General features: G+C 46.1%; 1 protein-coding gene across 3 annotated transcripts in view; it reads right to left on the reverse strand.

Annotated features, from left to right (window-relative positions):
* STAC (SH3 and cysteine rich domain) overlaps positions 1-18,039 on the reverse strand; it is a 146,667-nt gene that overhangs the window by 85,383 nt on the left and 43,245 nt on the right. For 2 of the 3 annotated variants that reach the window (XM_046001453.1, XM_046001455.1), the window contains exon 2: positions 847-1,126. In XM_046001453.1, the coding sequence (XP_045857409.1) occupies positions 847-1,126 (280 nt within the window). The remainder of the gene's footprint in view (positions 1-846; positions 1,127-18,039) is intronic. The other variant, XM_046001454.1, reaches the window with a different exon arrangement.

The following is an 18,039-nucleotide window of genomic DNA, read 5'->3' on the forward strand; positions in this document are numbered from 1 at the left end:
CCATCTGTTTGGTCACTGGGTTCCTGACATAGGAGAGGCAGAACAATAGGAACTGTGGCATTGCTGTGCATGTGGCTTTGAATGGCCTACCTTTTCCTTGTAGCTGGGACATGTTATGGATCATTTGCTTCATCTGGGTACAACCCCAAACTCTCAGGCTGCCCCCATTTCTCTGAGGTACTGTGAGTGAGTCCGTGCCAGGTCCAGACTTGTACGGAATGGTGGCTCAATCACCTTTCCTGCCCGGTTCAGCGTCTCCCCGCCAGAATCATCCCTCCCACACCTGCCCGTCTGGTCCTTCCCCTGTAATGCACCCAGCTACAGACTCCCTGCCCAGGCTGCCCCAGACAGACAGCGCCACGTGCCCCGTGGTGGATTCTGGGATGTGTCCCTTAGGTCTCCCTGATGTATCGAAGCATTCTGTGCCCACTTGCCCAGCATCCTGGTTGCCTCCCACTGATTTCCTCTCTGCCCACTGCCTCTGGTTGAAAAGAGCTGCTTTGTCCAGATTATGTCCCCTCCCCAGGGGCTGCCCAGCCACACTGAGAGGTGATACAGTGGTACAAAGTCCCAGACCACTAGCCTCAGTGCAGTTGACTGTCCAGGGCTTCCTGGGGGAATGGCTGAAGTTCCAACTGTATCACCATCCAATTTCTCCCTCTGCCCAGTCCTACTTCCCTTCCCTTTGCACAACTATTGTTCTCCAGAACATTCCCAAACAGCCTGCTCTCAGGTACATCTCTGAGGCTCAGAATATGTCCTGGGGCCTGGACTCAGGCTATACCACTCTCACCTGCCCTTCCAGGGGGCGCAGGGACCCTGGATGGGGGGTGGGGGAGGCCTTACCCACGATCATGTGGTTGCAGACGTCACAGAAAGTGGGCTTCTTGAAGATGTGCTCCTGAAAGGCGTGGGCCTTGCCGCCAGCTCCTGGATGCAGGCTGGCCCTGGTGGGCGTGGACGTCAGGCTTCCAGAGGCGGGGAGGGGGCTGGAGCCGGGGCTGACCTCAGCCAGCATGTCGGCCGGCAACTTCGCGTCACTGCTGGTTCGCTGGAAGAAGTTGTCAGCGCTTTTGCTCCGTAAACTCTTGGTCTTGAAAGAAAGTGATCGTTTTAGTTTCTGGAGCTGCAATGCAATGACAGAACACTCTCTTACGATCAGTCATGCAGACTCATGCTGTCTGGGTGAGGTCTGCTCCAGGTTACTGCGCTCTTTCCGCTGATACCTTCCGCCCCACGGAGGCTCCCCGATGTCCCTGTGCCTAGGGGGTATCTGGCAGCCCCTTCTCCACCCCGTGCTGAGCCAGACTGCCCAAAGAGGCTCCAAGGTGCTTCTGCTTCTGGCCCTGGAGACCAGAACTTCCACACTTCCGGTCCTTCAGGCTATCAGCTGGGCTGGTGCTGGAGGCAGGGGAAGGTTTAAATAGATAAGACTAGAGTTTTATTGTGGACAGATTTTAATAAAGTGACCAGGAAATTAAGGAATGTGCTACGATTTTGTCGTGGGTTGTGCAACCCAGGGCGAGGGTGATTTATCTGAGCAAATATCATCATATAGAAAAATGAAGTCCTGCCTATTGCTTGCCATGAAGGTTAGATGGTTCAATAAACTGGCTCGCCTTGTCTCAGAAGCAGAACAAAAGCACCTATCCTGATTGTAATAATAGCAGTTTCATCCCCAGGTGACCCTTGTTCATCTTCCCAACCATCCAGTGAAGGCACTATGTTTTCACTCCTGGAGAAATGGCTGTGGGAGGTTAAGGGACTTGCCCAAAGTCACACAGCTCACGTGAGTCAAGCCCAGGGATCAGGATTAAATTGACCTTTCTTTAAACCTACACTCTTCGCACTGACAGTGATTGACAGGTGATGGAAAGGGCACGGAGGAGAGCTTGACCCTCACCCCTGAGGGGGATAGAACTACTTTTGGAGGACAGTGAGAGTGGGAAAGAATGTGCAGTGAGAAAGCAAATCTGATTTTTGGGGAGCTATTTCCCTTGTTTTACAGATTTCAAACTTCTTAAAAATAAAAGAGTGTGCCTGTTTATCAAAGGGGAGCAGCAGACTCCCCTTTAAGGCTTCTCTGACACTCTATGGACTCTGTTGCTATGCCGGGAAGGTCATGGGGTGCTACCTATGTACATCTAGTCTGGTCTCCTTCCTGTGTTCATGTGCTTTATTTCTGACTTCAGAACTATCCATATATGGTGTTCAGTGTTCCCTGGAAGTTTAGCATGATGCCAAGACACCTGTAGCATTTTCCTTGTCCTGTGGGATGTAGCTGGAAACTGTTTCAGACCTTCAGAGCCTCCCTGCTTATAGAGCTGGAGAATTTGCCTTGGAAGCCAATGTGACATTTCTTATTCAAGTGGATAGCTTAAAAGAAATGCCTACAAGTTAAACAAAGTCTGAGCAGTGAGCTCAAAGGAACACGCTTTCTCAAATTATTCTTCAAAGAGTAGAGGTCAGATGGGAACATATAAAATACAGAAATAGAAGCAAACCTTGATAATAGCAGATGTCACAAAATGATTAGCTGTGGTAACACTGTGATAGCCCAGCTCCATTTTTAAATACAATACGAATACTAATACTAATAATAATGGGAGAAGAAACATATATTCTTGAGTATTTTGCCATGTGCTAGAAATTGCTTTATGTATTTTAATTCATGTAATCATCTTAGTGATCTGATGAGTAAGAGATCATTCACTCATTCAATAATTCACTCAATAAATATTTATTATGTCATACAATGAGCCAGGCACTGGCCTTGGCTTTGAGGCTATAGCAGTGGAAAAAAGTAAAATCCTTCCCCTTAAGGTTTTAAGGTCTAGTGGGTGGAGATAGAAAGTAAATAAATAATAAAAGATGTATATAAGTTTGGCTAAGGATAAGAGGCATGAAGGAAATAAACGTGGAGCCAGGCTTTAAAAGGTGATGAGGAGGAGTGCCTGGTGGCTCAGTGGGTTAAGCCTCTGCCTTCAGCTCAGGTCATGATCCCAGGGTCCTGGGATCGAGCCCCGCATCAGGTTTTCTGCTCAGCAGGGAGCCTGCTTCCCTTCCTTTCGCTCTGCTTGCCTCTGCCCACTTGTGATCTCTGTCTATCAAATAAATAAATAAAATCTTTTTTTAAAAAAAAAGGTGATGAGGAAGGCTTCTCTGACTGGTGACATTGGAGCAAGGACACATGAAAGGTGAGGACATGAGCCACTTTGGAGAAGAGCATTCTGGGTAGTGGGGGAAACCATGGGCGAAGGCCATGACAAGGGGTAGGTGTGTTTGAGGAATACCAAGAGGTCAGTGTGCCTGGGGAAGAAGGTTGAGGGATACAAGGGGCAGAGAAGTCAAGGGTTAGCTTCATGCCAGGCCTTGCAGACCATGGCAAGGGCCTTAGAATTTATCCTAAGGATGATCGTTTTGAGCAGAGAATTTTAAAAGAGTTCCTCTGGCTTCTCTGTGGAAAACAGACTACACGAGGGCAAGAAGGAAGCCGGAGACCAGTTGGAGACTCTTGCAATTATCCCTGGGAGAATTCTTTTTGTCTTGGCCTGCCATAGTTATGATGCAACATGGTTGAATATGGGGTACAGCGTGAAGGTAGAACAAAATGGGCTTGTTGAGGGACTGGATATGGAATACGAAGGAAAGAGGAGACTCATGGATGGTTTCAAGGTTTCAGGCTTGAGGAAGTGGGTAGACAGAAGGTCCATTTACTCAAAGGAAGAGTCCTGGAGAAGAAGAGAGTTGGTATGGGGAAGTGGCGTGGGGATGAGGAGTTGAGTTGGGGAAAGTAAGTTTGAAATGCTTATGTGGAATTCATGTGGAGCTGGATGTATGACCTTGGAATTCAGGTGCGAGGTCCAAGCTAGGGAAATACACGTGAGAGTCATGAAGGCACAGGGGGTACTTACAGCCATGAGGCTTGATGAGACCACTATGCAGTTCGTGTGGACGCTGAAGAGAAGTGCTCTGAGGATGGAGACCTGAAGGTCAAGGAGATTAAGGAAATATTTCGAGCCAAGACAATCAAGGAAAAACAAAGGAATCTGAAGAGAGGAAGGAGTGGAATCTCTGGGAATAAAATGATTCAGGGAAGAGAGAAGAACCCACATCATCAAATGAAGCTTATACATCAAATAATGTGAGGGTTAGGGAGAATGTCTTCAGGGGATCTTTTGGTTTTTAGTTATTTATTTATTTGAGAGAGAGTACACATGCCCATGTGAGCAGGGAGGAGGGACACTACAGAGGGGGAGGGACAGTCAGAGGGAAAGAATCTCAAGCAGACTCCATGCTGAGCACAGAGCCTGATGCAGGGTTCAGTCTCACCACTCTGAGATCACGACCTGAGCCAAAACCAAGAGTTGGATATTTAACTGACTGAGCCATCCAGATGTCCCAAAGAGGGGAGGGCATTTAATGGTAGCAGATGCAGTGATGTGGTAGGGGTGAAGACCTAACTGATAAGATTTCAAGAAAAAATGGCGGCGGTGAGCACAAGCAGTTCTGCTCTAGAGGGGGATAGTTACAGGGAAAGGGGATGCAGCATGAAGGGTGGGTTTGGTTTTATTTCAACATGGGAGATGATTTCAGCATGTTATTAATCTGATGCTGCAGAAGAGAGTGGGAAAATGCTGGAGTGATGTCCTCGAGTAGATGGGAGGAGGTGAGACCCAGTTCACTGGAGGAACAGTTAAGTCTTGACTGGAATGAGATGGTTGATCCATGCGGAGAGAGAGAGAGGCAGACAGGCTGGTGAAGTTGGCGCGAGTCTAGTTGGATGTGCTTCTTCTCTTTCGATTGCTTCTTCTTTCTCAGTGAAAACAGAAGCAAATCTATCTCCTGAGTGAGGGGAAAGGGAGAGAGTTGGAAGCTGGAGGTGAGAAGATGGAGAAGAGCTGCGTCAGTGCATTTATTAGCACCGTGCACAGTGGAAGGATGCGGGTGGTACACAGGGCCCGTTTTAGGTTATCACCTCATTTTAGAGAGGACACAATTGAAATCCCAATTTAAATAGCTGGTTACGTTGCAGAATGAAGATCCACATCCAGGGCTAACTCCAAATCCCCTTAAGCCAGTCAGACTTTCATAAGGTTTCCTACTATTGGGACCCCTGGGTGGCTCAGTCGGTTAAGTGTCTGCCTTCAGCTCAGGTCATGATCCCGGGGTCCTGGGATGGAGCCCCACATCGGGCTCCCCCTCAGCGGGGAGCCTGCTTCTCCCTCTGCCTGCTGCTCCCTGGCTTGTGCACTCTTGTATTCATTCTCTGACAAATAAAACCTTTAAAAAAACAAAACAAAACACAAGGTTTCCTACCCTTCGCCTCCTCTTAGGGAAAGTCCTCTGTCTGGTGTGCTCTATCTTCTGGCGCCAGCTGGAATTAGCCAGAGTCTGTGTGGTTGCCATGTTGAGCAACACTTCCATGGCAATCAATTGGGGAACACAGAAATCAGGCATCATTAGAGCAACGGAACAGGGAGAATTACAGCCTGCAGGTGATGGCAGCGGCATACGCGTGATTTGCTGGGCTGTTCTGCAGAAGCTTGTCAGGTTAATTAACCAGCATGTGCTTGGTCATTTCAGCCAGGACCTGAAGTCGTGCTATGTGGGAAAGAGGTGGGTCTGCTGCAAAGCACCCCCGTCCACACAGGCATGAGTCGGGAGGCACAGTCACCGCATCCGTTTGTTTCCTGGCAAGACTCCTCTATGAACATTTCTTTTGCTATCTGAGACTCCACCAATAATGTGCTGCCTTTTGCTTCTGGATTGAAATGAGGTCATTTGCAAGGTCATGCCTCATCCTTGGTGCCCACATGTGATCTACATCCTTGGTTTGTATTTTAACTTTTCTAAAATAGGGATGTGTTTTAATTGAAATGCTCACTCTTTTTTACATTTTTATTTATTTATTTTAAAGATTTTAATTATTTGCCACAGAAGGAGAGCACAAGCATGGGGAGCAGCAGGCAGAGGGAGAGGGAGATGCAGTCTCCCTGCTGATCAGGGAGCCCAATATGGGACTTTACCCCAGGACCCTGGGACCATGACCTGAGCTGAAGGCAGATGCTTAATCAACTGAGCCACCCAGGTACCCCTGAAATATTCATTTTTAATTTTCTTTTCCTGAAAAGGTATTATTAAACCAACTGCTGACAGCTAAGACTCGAGGAAATGAGTTATTTTCCTGCCATGGTATCACAGTCCGGCTCACTCCCTCAGAAACTCAAGTCCCTCCGCCACGTCCTCCGCCAGCCACACAGACTCACTTCCTCCCTTGCAAGTCTGGGTGATGCTTTGGTCCCTCCCACACTCACCCCTAACATTTTATGTGTGACTCTGCAGGCAGAGAGCGAGCACTGGGGTTCTGAGAAATGTGATGGCTATGATGAGGGCCTTCTCACCATCCTTTTACCCATTCACGGCCTGGTTTCTTTTAAGACACAATATACGCCAGGTCCTGATTAGCTTCCGTTTGGATGGGGTTTCAAAGTCAGAAATAGTCTTCTTACATCTACCTGGCTTTGTCCTAACAGCTGCCAAAACTGTTGCTAATGACTATGTTGGTAAAGAAACAGTACGGAACACAGCTAGCTTGGGCAGGGCCTCAAGCCCCTTAGCTTGGGTTCTATCCATAAACAGAGAGGAAGAGCTCAGCGGCTGGTAGGTCCTTTCCTGCTCCAGCAAGTCAGCACAGTGAGGACATACAAAAGATTCGAAACAGTCTCTACATACCGGAAATCTAAGACCTAACTCTGGAGACCAGTAGCAATGTTTAAGACCACCCAAGGGTGGCACAAGACCGTATGTTCAGATCACCAAGTGATCAGAAGAGTGTTTTGTTTGCTGTCTGTTCTAATATGTCAGAAAAGGGAAGAGGCAGAGACATTCTTTCCAAACTTAAAGAATGAATTGACTTTAAAACACATAATTGAACTGTACAAGTGCTTTGATGGCATTCCATACATTTAGGTTATACCCGGTCTCCTCACTGTGTGATACAAGACCCTCCCTGATGGGTGACGGCCTTACACCTGCCGGCAGACTCTAGCCACCCCTCTGCCAGCCTAGGCACACAGACACAGTAAGAGGAGCCCAAAGACTTTCAGGGATAGGGAAGACTTCAGTGCCTTTATTCTGCCCGGAAGTGGTGTTCCAGTCTACTCAGAAAATGCCTGATCCTCCTTGGTTGCTTGACTTTTTTCTGGCCTCTTGCCTGATCTTCCCTGCAGCTGGACAGGGACTGTCTCTTGTGTGTGACCCAAGTGTGCAGAGTGGAGATGTGTCCCTCCTGCCTTCTGCTCTGGCCTCCTCTTCAGACCATTAGGCTACTCCTACCAAGTGCTTGGCACGTAGTAATTATAGTAATTAGACTAGCAAAAAATCACTCAGCTCTTATTACACACCAGACTCTATCTTGATGGTTTAGGTTAAGATGTCTTTTAACCTTTGTGCTAACCTTGAACCAATGTGAAATAATGTGCCCAAATACAAGAAGTGGTCAAGTCAGGATTAGAACCAAGCACCAGATGACTTCAGAATCCAAGTCTTAGCCTCTGGGCACATTTGTTAAATGACTGCTACACAGACTGATGGATGGACTGAATGAAGAGGAAAAGCCACATTCAGACTGGAGACTTGGATATGGAGGCAGGAATGAGTGTACCAAGAACACGTGCTCTGGGGCAGTGCTTGCAACCAGACTCTCAACATACTAGTTATGAAGCAAACCCTGACTGAAAAGTCAGCCTGCCTGGTTCCCTAGGTGTGCTGGTATGAGGGACAAGTGGGTGACGAAGGAAATGTGTGTGAGTCCATGTGGGTAAGTGTCCCAGGTAATGACGGTAGCCTGGTGGAAAGAGTGTTAAGTATGGTAATCCACAGAGACCCATTGCAGGTTTTCTAGAAGGAAGAGACAAGTCCTGATGATCAAGTTGTGGTAGGACCTAGGTGTCTTAGAGGAAGTAATGTGAGAGACATACCCTGGGATGGACAAATTAGCCAGTTGCACCCTCCAGTCATATTTCTTCCAAAGATGTTTCTGTGTAGCTCCCAAGTTCACAGAGTCCAGAACAGGAAAAATGTAGTAGCATGGAACTCCTGGCTGCTTCTCACCCACTGCTCTTTGTGGACAAGTTCAAGATCATCAGTTTCCTGAGACACTACCATGTTCCTTTCTAGAAGTCCTAAATGTTGTGCATTTTTTTTTTTTTTTTTTGGTCTTATCCTGAAAACAGTCCTCACCTATAGTGTTTAAGCCAAGAGTAGTGGCCCTCGCTGGTTAGATCTTGTTCAATAGCACACATCAAGATACTAATACTTCACTTTTTGGTACAGCAACACACACACGCATGCACACACACTTTTATTTGACATACTTTTCCATGAAACAGCCTCATGAATGCAGCTGGGCAAATATTACATTTCACAGATGAGCAAAATGAGACAAAAGATTTAAAGTGACATTCCCAAGATCCATAGAGGGTGAAATGCTTAACGAGGAGGAAGAGTTTTAAAGATCATCTTAGGCCCAGGGACAGAGGATCCTTTCAAAACTGAGGATGACACAGTCAAGGCTCTGGGGTCAGACAGACTTCGCTGCCCTTTCCAGCCTGGGGATCTCCAGCAATATGAGCACAAGGAAGTTACTTGACCTCTCTGAGACCCAACTTCCCCATCTACAAAATGGGGACAATAATACTTTCCTTGCAGGATTAAATAAGATAAACCTCTGCCGCCCTTGGCACAGTCCTGGCCCTCAGGGGCCACGTCCTCTCAATGTCCCAGAATCCCCAGCACACCACCGTCCTTTCTGGTCGGCCTGAGGTTGGGAGAATTGCTCTTATCCTTCCCATGCATGTGGATGTCAGAGTCACAATCCCGGGCTGTGGCATCACCGTCAGGGATGGGTTAAGATTCCTCTTGGGCAAGAGTACTATATGTGCTCAGAACAAATACTTAGAGAAGCCAAAGGCAAGGGAAGATGGCCCCTCAAGGACCAAACTCAACAACAACAATAATAGTAACAATATGGCACTGAGTTTTGGGAAGCACTGAGAAGGGTGAGGCTTGCTGTCTGAGGGATGGAGTCATACTACAATGTACACTGGAGGTGAGCTGGGAGTGGGGGCGGGCTGCCATGAAGGAGGTGTGCAAGAAAAGGCAGTGAGAAAACAAATTTAGAGGTGGTATGGATTTTTAAGTCAGAAAGCTACTGAATAGGATGTGCCACAGAAATCTCTTCCTTCTTCTCAAGATCTTCAGTGAAGTCTAATGCTTTGGTGAGGGAGAACTTTTCTTTAAGACTTACTTATCTGAGGAAGAGAGAGAGAGCACACATGCAAGAGAGTGGGGAAGGGGCCGAGGGCAAGGGAGAGACAGAGACTCCCAAGCAGACTTCCGGCTGAGCATGGAGCCCAATGCTGGGCTTGATCCCACAACCCATGAGATCATGACCTGAGCCAATATCACGAGTCAGTTGCTCAACCAACTGAGCCATCCAGACACTCCGTGAGGGGGTACCTTTTCAGGGAGAATGCTGACATGGGCATGAGCGCCTGAATTAACATGGATTCTGTGGCCCATTTTGGAGTATACTCCTTAGCCTCGGAATCCTGCCAGAGAGAGGAGGCACAGAGGCGGGGACTGAGAGTACTGGGTTCGAACAATGTGGCCCATCAAGTGGGGGTCACACTGGACTGTGTGATGCTGTGGCCCCCCTTCCTCAAAGGTCCAGCAGTGGCCAGTCCCCTCTCTGCTGCTGTTGTCACTGTTGTGATAGATTGGGAGGAGGGCTAAGTCCCAGGGATCACATTATTATTATTTTCTATTCCCATGAGCAAAGGGAGAGGGCTGGGCCCTAGAAGGGCCAATGAACCCAGAGAAAATGGAAAAGTGCTGGTTGTCTAAAAGGGAAAAACTGTTTCGAGGGCAAATGAGCTTAGAATTAATGATTCTGATTCATATATTAACTGATTCTTCTGATGAAGTGATGGACCAAGCAACAGAAGTATTTACATTGAACTATGCTGGGCCTCATTTATTAATACCACTTTCCACGGTGCCTTGCAAGCAGGAGGAACTTATCATGGGGTGAGTTGTGCCCCCCCCTCCAAATTAATATATTGAAGCTGTAACCCTCCATACCTCAGAGTATGACTGTATTTGGAAACAGGGCCTTTCAGTAGATGATTCAGCTGAAGTGAGGCCTTCACCGTGGGCCCTAATCCAACCTGACTGGTGTCTACAAGAAGAGGAAATGCAGACACATGGACACTAGGAATGCATGTGCACAGAGGAAAGACCATGGGAGGACACATGGAGAAGCTGGTCACCAGCAAGTCAAGGGGAGAGGGCTCAGAGACACGGATACCTCGATCTCAGACTTTCAGTCTGAGATTTCTTCTGAGAGATTTTTCTGAGAGAAATCTCAGTTGCTCAAGCCACTCTGTCCCTCCTAGTTTGTTATGGAAGCCCTAGAAAACTATACAATGCTCAGTTAAAGCTTGTCAGGGTGAAACATGGTGTTCCTAGAGCTGTCAGTTCCAATCAGAAAGAGCTACACTGAGGCCTTACCCTCAGGGTCTCTAATGTCCCACATGACAATATGCCCAGCCATGCGTTTCACTGGGTAATGAGAATGGAAGCCTTGGTAGATTGTCTTGTCTGTGCTGTCTGGCTAGGAATGTCCTTCTTCACACACATCCCTGGGGACCTCTGCTCATTGTCTAAGTCACAGCTCTAGTGATGCCTCCCAAGGCCCATCCCCAGTCTTCCCCGACTTCTCCATTATGTGAGCTCTGGGAGACTTAGCATCATCGCGCCATAACCTGCAGCAGAAATACATCACCACAACGAACCTTCCACATACTCATTTTATTCACTGAGGTCAACGCTTTTCAGGTTCGGATCTCTGATACACCATTATGGGTTTTGGTCTGGTATGGGCATTCTGTGGAATAAGTGATTGAGTGAATGATATAAGCGTGTCTGAATTCTCCTCATTTAGTAGTGACAGAATGAAAGAGGAGTCATCCTTTCAAACTTTTGACCTGGAACAATCTGCTGGCAGAGGACTCCTTGAGTTTTCCTTCTCTCTAATCTTAAACCCTACTCTCTGCCAGTAACCAAGGCTAATTCCTTTTCCTTTGAAAATGTCTCCTGTATTCCCTCTTCTCTCCAGACCACGCCAACTCTGTTTCCCCCCGTCTTGTGGCCCCAAGTCTCTCCTTTTGTACCTATTCTAGCAGACTTATCTTCCAGCAGTCAGGCAGGGTTGCCTGCCTGGCTTTGGCAAGAGTGGGGGGGTCAAAGATGGGCCTGGGAACACATCAGGCCTGTGTGAAGGTTTGGAACAGAAGGAAACAGATGAGTGTGTTCCCGCTGTCCTTAGTGCCGAAACCAAAGGAAAAGTTCTACTCTTCACATCAGAAAACCAGGAGACAGACCTTAGATGACCGAAGGACATGCAAGGGGAGGGAACATCTTCTACAGTATATGTCGATCCTCATGCACGGACAGAGGGAAAAAGAGAGTCCTGAAGACCCTGAATAGGTTCTGAAATGTACTCTAGCACTCCGAGACCGCCCCCTGGTGGTGGACGAAGCCAAGGTTGGGCTGGTCACAGGGAGCGCCTGTCTGCTCAGCCTTCCTCTCAAGTACCCTATGGAGAAAGCACCGGGAACAAAGGTTGATGGTGGGGTGTTGGCAAAACATAGGGAAGAGTTGGATTCTTTTTTTTCTTCTTTTTAAGATTTTATTTATTTATTTATTTGACAGAGAGACAGTACAAGTAGACAGAGCGGCAGGCAGAGGGAGAGGGAGAAGCAGGCTCTCTGCTGAGCAGGGAGCCCGATGTGGGGCTTGATCCCAGGACTCTGGGATCATGACCTGAGCTGAAGGCAGCTGCTTAACCCACTGAACCACCCAGGTGTCCAAGAGCTGGACTCTTACAGAGAAAGGCCCTGAGCTGATGACCCTCGTGCCCCTGGAGGGCCGAGGAGGCAGTCCTCCAGTTAGTTTCCTTACCCTCGAGGCTCCCAGTCGGTAAACGGCATGACCCATTTTATCTAATTTTATCAGGCCTCAAGCCTGGGAACTGACCTTGACTCCAGTTTCCCCTTCACGCTTCATATCCAGTCCATGAGCCAATACATTAGCCAAACAAGACTGTCAAAACACGTGCAGAATTCACCCGCTTCACACCACTTCCACCACCATTATCCCAGACCGATCTGATGTCCTATCTCACCTGCACACGTGCTTCTTCAAGGTCATCCCGAAAAATGAATCAACGGCAATCAATTTCCTTGCCTCCCGGTACTCTACTTGCCGCAACATCACCTAAAGTGACTGTTGCAGATGAAAGTCAGGTCATGTTACTGCTCTGCTCAGAACCTTACTGTAGTGTCTCATCACACTTAAAACACCTCACAACTTTTCTGTTGCCTCCCAGGCCCTCCAGGAGCTGACCTGGGACCATTTTTACCACTGTCCTTCATCACTTACACTGCCCCAGGGCCCCAGAGCCCCTCATCTCCATGTTGTTCCACAGAAAGACCAGAACACTCCCACATAGGGGCTGCTGTCCTCTCTTCCTGCTGTCCTCTTCCCTCTGCAGAATTCATGAACTCCTCCCTCCCATCAGCTCTCGGCACAAAGGTCATGTCACAAGAGACATTCCCTGACCCCCATGCTCCATCTCCCCTACCTTCTTCAGAATGATTATTGCTGTTTACTTTTTTAAGGTTTTACTTTGAAAACCTTTAAACCCCCATAAAAATGGCAAGAATAGTCCCACAAATGCTGATCATGCCCTATGCTCAGGTTTGCCAATTATGAATGTTTTGCAGTATTTGCTTTTTATTATTCTCTCTAAAGTAACAGCTATTATTATGATTGTTGTCATCAGCGCTATTGTTTTCACTACTATCTGGGAATGCGCTGCAGATATCATGACCTTTTATGCCTAAATATTTCATCGTGTATCTCCCAGAAACAAAGATATTTTGTTATGCAAACTCAATATGATAAATTAAAATTGATGAGATTCTGTTACTCTGCATGCAAGTCATACTCAAATTTTGAGAATTATACTAATACTGTCTTTCAGGGTATGAAAAATCTGCTTTGGGATCTAATCTAGGATTATGCACTGCTTCTGATTTTCATGTAATTTTTTTTCTTATTGAAGTGTACTTGACATCCACTATTATAACAGTTTCAGGAGGACAACATGGGGATTCAACAGTTCCATACATGACTCCATGCTCACTGTGATAAGTTAAGTCTCATTTAATTTGGAATAGCATCTTAGCTTTTCTTTGTGTTTTATGACATTTTTATTTTAAATAGTGCAGAAAAACTGTCTTGTAGAATGTCCTTCAATCTCGGCTTGTCTGATGTTTCTTCACAGATTTGGGTTACACATTTTTGGCAGAAATTTTACAAAAGTGATGTTGTGACCTTCTCAACAGATCATATCAGGAGGCATATATGATTCTTTCTATTTCACATCATGTACTCATTTATTTACTTGTTGACTATCTGCTTCCAAAACCAGAATGTAATCTCCATGGGGGAGGGGAAGAGAATTTTCACTGTTCTATTTACTTCTGTGTCTCAGAACCTCAAACAAAGCCTGGCATGTGATAGGTGCTCAAGAAACATCCAAAGAATGAACCAGGTGTGGCTGACTCTAAAGTTCCGAGGCACTTAACCACCAGAAACAAACAAACAACAAAGCCAAAACAAAACAAAACAAAAAACACTTATCCCAGCATCCTTCAGAGAATTCCAGAACATTTCCTTATCCTGCGTATTCTTTTTTTTTTATATTTTATTTATTTATTTGACAGAGAGAGAGGTCACAAGTAGGCAGAGAGGCAGGCAGAGAGAGAGGGAGAAACAGGCTCCCCACTGAGCAGAGAGCCCAATGCGGGGCTCAATCCCAGGACCCTGAGATCATGACCTGAGCCGAAGGCAGAGGCTTAAACCACTGAGCCACCCAGGTGCCCCTATCCTGTGTATTCTTGAGCAGTTACAGCATGCCAGGCAGCCTCAAGACACCTTGAGCAGCCAGGTTAAGGCCTGCAAATCCATCCTTGGGGGCTCTTAGGCACTTATTTCCAAGGCTAGCCCAGAGGGAATGTCCCCTGGACTGGCTGGAGGCTGTCGGAGCAGGGGGAGGGGGGGCAGGGAGCCATGATGTTATGTTGCTGGTGGGGGGAGGGCGTGGGTAAGGCTGTGCAGGGGGAGCAGTCGTGCTGGGTGGTGCGCATGGCTGTGGAGGGAGGTGAGGTGCTCCACAGGCTCACAGACTCCCCGTCACAGGAGCCGTCAGAGCACCGGAAGGGTGGGCTCTATCCTCACCTTTCAGAGTGGGGCATGACTGAGACCCCCCGGAGCTCCTGTGTGCCAACTCCCTGTTGATTCAGAAGTGGGGGAGGGAGGGTGAAAGGTGGAGAGGAAATCAGGGGAGACGGACGCTGACTGGAAGAAGGGAAGTCGGCTCATCTTCCCAAGGCAGGTTCTCTACCAAAGGCTTATTTAGCCTGAGGCCTCAGTGGGGGTGTTTGTGGGTGGAGGCGAGGAGGGGGATGATGGCAGATAAGCAGAAGGGCCCTGAAGTAATGGTCAGACTGACATCGTGTTTCAGATGGAGTGAACTTTTTTCTTTTTTTTTAATTTATTAAATTTTTTTTTATAAAGATATAATGTATTTTTATCCCCAGGGGTACAGGTCTGTGAATCGCCAGGGTTACACACTTCACAGCACTCACCATGGCACATACCCTCCCCAATGTCCATAACCCCTATCCCCCTCTCCCAAACCCCTCTCCCCCCAGCAACCCTCAGTTTGTTTTGTGATATTAAGAGTCACTTATGGTTTGTCTCCCTCCCAATCCCATCTTGTTTCATTTATTCTTCTCCTATCCCCCTAACCCCCCATGTTGCATCTCCATGTCCTCATATCAGGGAGATCATATGATAGTTGTCTTTCTCCGATTGACTTATTTCACGAAGCATGATACCCTCTAGTTCCATCCACATTGTCGCAAATGGCAAGATTTCATTTCTTTTGCTGGCTGCATAGTATTCCATTGTGTATATATACACCACATCTTCTTTATCCATTCATCTGTTGATGGACATCTAGGTTCTTTCCACAGTTTGGCTATTGTGGACATTGCTGCTATAAACATTCGGGTACACGTGCCCCTTCGGATCACTACGTTTGTATCTTTAGGGTAAATCCCCAGTAGTGGAGTGAACTTTAATTACCTGAAGGTGAGACTCTTAGGGCCGGCAAGGAAAGCTGTGACATGTGCCCAAAATGTTGTGAGAGGCGATGAACAGAATTCCCACCAACTATGTTAGCGGAGGGTAAGAAGAAACATAAAACCGATAGCTGAGGGCACCACACGGGGTTGAGCACCCCTCCTACTGGTGTCTCTATCCCTGTTCGAGATGTATTTTCAGATATACCATATAATCTGTGGCAGGATCAGAACGTGAACCCAAGCTCTGAATTCCCATCTGAACACCTTTCCCACAGCCTGCTTCTGTTCTTTCCTATTGACTTACTCAGGAAAAACTTACTTAAGTCTTGAAAAAAGTGGCTAATAGATGAAGTCAGTTTGTTTGCTGAATCTTTTGTGTATTTCATACACTGAGGATTCTCCTTGACTTTGCATTCCCAGACCACTGCAGGGTACCTCTAAACCTGCACGTCAGATTTACAGAAACCTGAGAAACCGTTTTCGTTTAAACAGCTCGCAGCTGTAAAGGCGGCTCGGAGACTCAGGGCAGCACCTAGCAAGAACCCCAACTCCATGGAAGGGCCCCATCTGGCACTTCCTCTGGATTTAGCCATGTGTTTAGCTAAGGATTAGATCAGGGTAGTTTCCTTTACTAAATGAACAACCAAGATGTTGCTTCTTCTGGATAACTAAGAAAAAACCTCAGTGTTCAATGACACGAAATGAGGGGAAAAAAAACCCTACTGATTTTAAACATTAACCATTAAGTGTTGGAGAATTGTTCTGAACTGTCTACTTCAGCAGGGCTCTGGGTCCCCTGACCTACCAGAGAGTAAACCAGTGATAAATTGCATGCTCTATTTCTTTTTTTTTTTTTTTCAGCTTTGTATTTAAAAATAATTTTAGCCTGGGTGGATCAGTCAGTTACAGAAAGGAGGGGGATTGGGAAGTAACTGGATGATAATACTGGGTGTTAAATGCAACTAATGAATCGTTGAACACTACAACAAAAACTTATGATGTACCATATGCTGGCTAACTGAACATAATAAAAAAATAAATAACCATGTTTTCTAAGAAAGAAATAGATACAATTTTAGCTCTCCGGAAAAGTTTCAAAACGGTAGAGCCCCCCATATATCTTTCACCCAGTTTTCCCTAATGTTAACATCTTACATAACCATAGCAAAACTTCCTGCAACCAGGAAAATCATATCCATATAAAATTACTAACTAATCTACAGACCTTATTGGAATTTTGCATTGTCCCAAAAGGTCTTTTTTTCTGGTCCAGGATCCACCCAAGATCCCATATTGCATCTAGTCATGTTTCCTTGGTCTCTTCAATCCATACCAGGTTCTCAATCCGTCTTTCACGACCTTGACCCTTTTGAAGACTACTGGCCTGTATTTTGTAGGATGTCTTTTAATTTGGGTGTGTCTGATGTTTCCTCCTTAGACTGACTTTATATATTGCTCATAACAAAAGGACAAAAATGATGCATTCTTCTTAGTGTCGCATATGAAGAAGTACCTGATGTCAAACATGTCCCATGGCTGGCAGTACTAACTCTGACTGCTGGATTAAAGTGATATTGGCCAGACTGCTCCACTGTAAAATTACTGCGTATTTCTCTATTTGTAGTGAATGAGTTTTGTGTAGGGAAAACACATTGTGATGGTGCAAATATCCTATTTTGCATCCCACATTTGCCTTCTAATTTCAATACCTATTGGTGATTATTGCCTGCAAAACTTACTACATGGCATTTTCCTAATGGTGGTGTTCATGTCCATCAGTCCTATACTTATTAATCAGCAGTCTCTTGTAGAAGTCTCCTTCCTTCCTTTATTTATTTATTTACTTACTTACTTATTCATTCATTCATTTACTCAATTACTCATTTCTATTAGTGTGGGTTGATGGATATGTCCTCTACTCTACGAGTTACAATTCGCTACTGTTGCTCAAACTGTCCCGGGTTTGGTCACCGTGAGCTCCTTTAGACTGACATCTGTGTCCTTTGCAACATGCCCCAATTCTTTCTGAACACCTCATTACTCTCTAACACTACAGGGCTCTCTGGACAATCTTATAATATTTCTTATAATATTTTCCCCGTACTGGTCTCGTAGCCAGTCACTTCTCCAAAGAAGCCTGGTTAGTTTTATTTTGTAATGGTTCTTACAAGCTGGCATTTGGGTACTAGACGTGTTCATTGCTGCTGTGGTGTTAGTGACCTACGGCTCTCTCACTGAACAGAACTAGGAAATACATTCCTGAATACTCAATACCCCTACGCACTTATCTATGTTTATTTTTCTATCTGGATAGCGATTAAAATCCATGATTTCATTCAGATGTACTCCTTTACTAATTAAAAGAATGTTTCATCCCCCCGCCCCCCCGGTTATAATGTGCATAGTTGGACTCTAAAGTGAGTGTCCTCAAGGAAGAGGGGACAGAAATTAGTTGGAAGAAAATATACAGGACAAAAGAAAAAAATTAGAAAAAAAATTAAGGAGCAGAGAAGCTACTTAAGAGAGGAATCTGGAAGTCACTTAATAAGTTTTTTTTAAATTAAGTGGCTGAAACGATTTATTCACTTCAAGACATGTTTATTGACTCCCTATTATTTGTTATCCATTCTGCTAGGGATGAGGAGGGGAAGAACATTGGCCCTTGTCCTTGTTCTCATCTTGGGGAGATACCCAGACAGATCCATGACATTAGTTTTATGGTACTAAACAACTCAGTCTTGCATGCCAAAAGAAAAAA

This window comes from Meles meles, chromosome 4, assembly GCF_922984935.1.
Source record: "Meles meles chromosome 4, mMelMel3.1 paternal haplotype, whole genome shotgun sequence".
NCBI lineage: Eukaryota > Metazoa > Chordata > Mammalia > Carnivora > Mustelidae > Meles > Meles meles.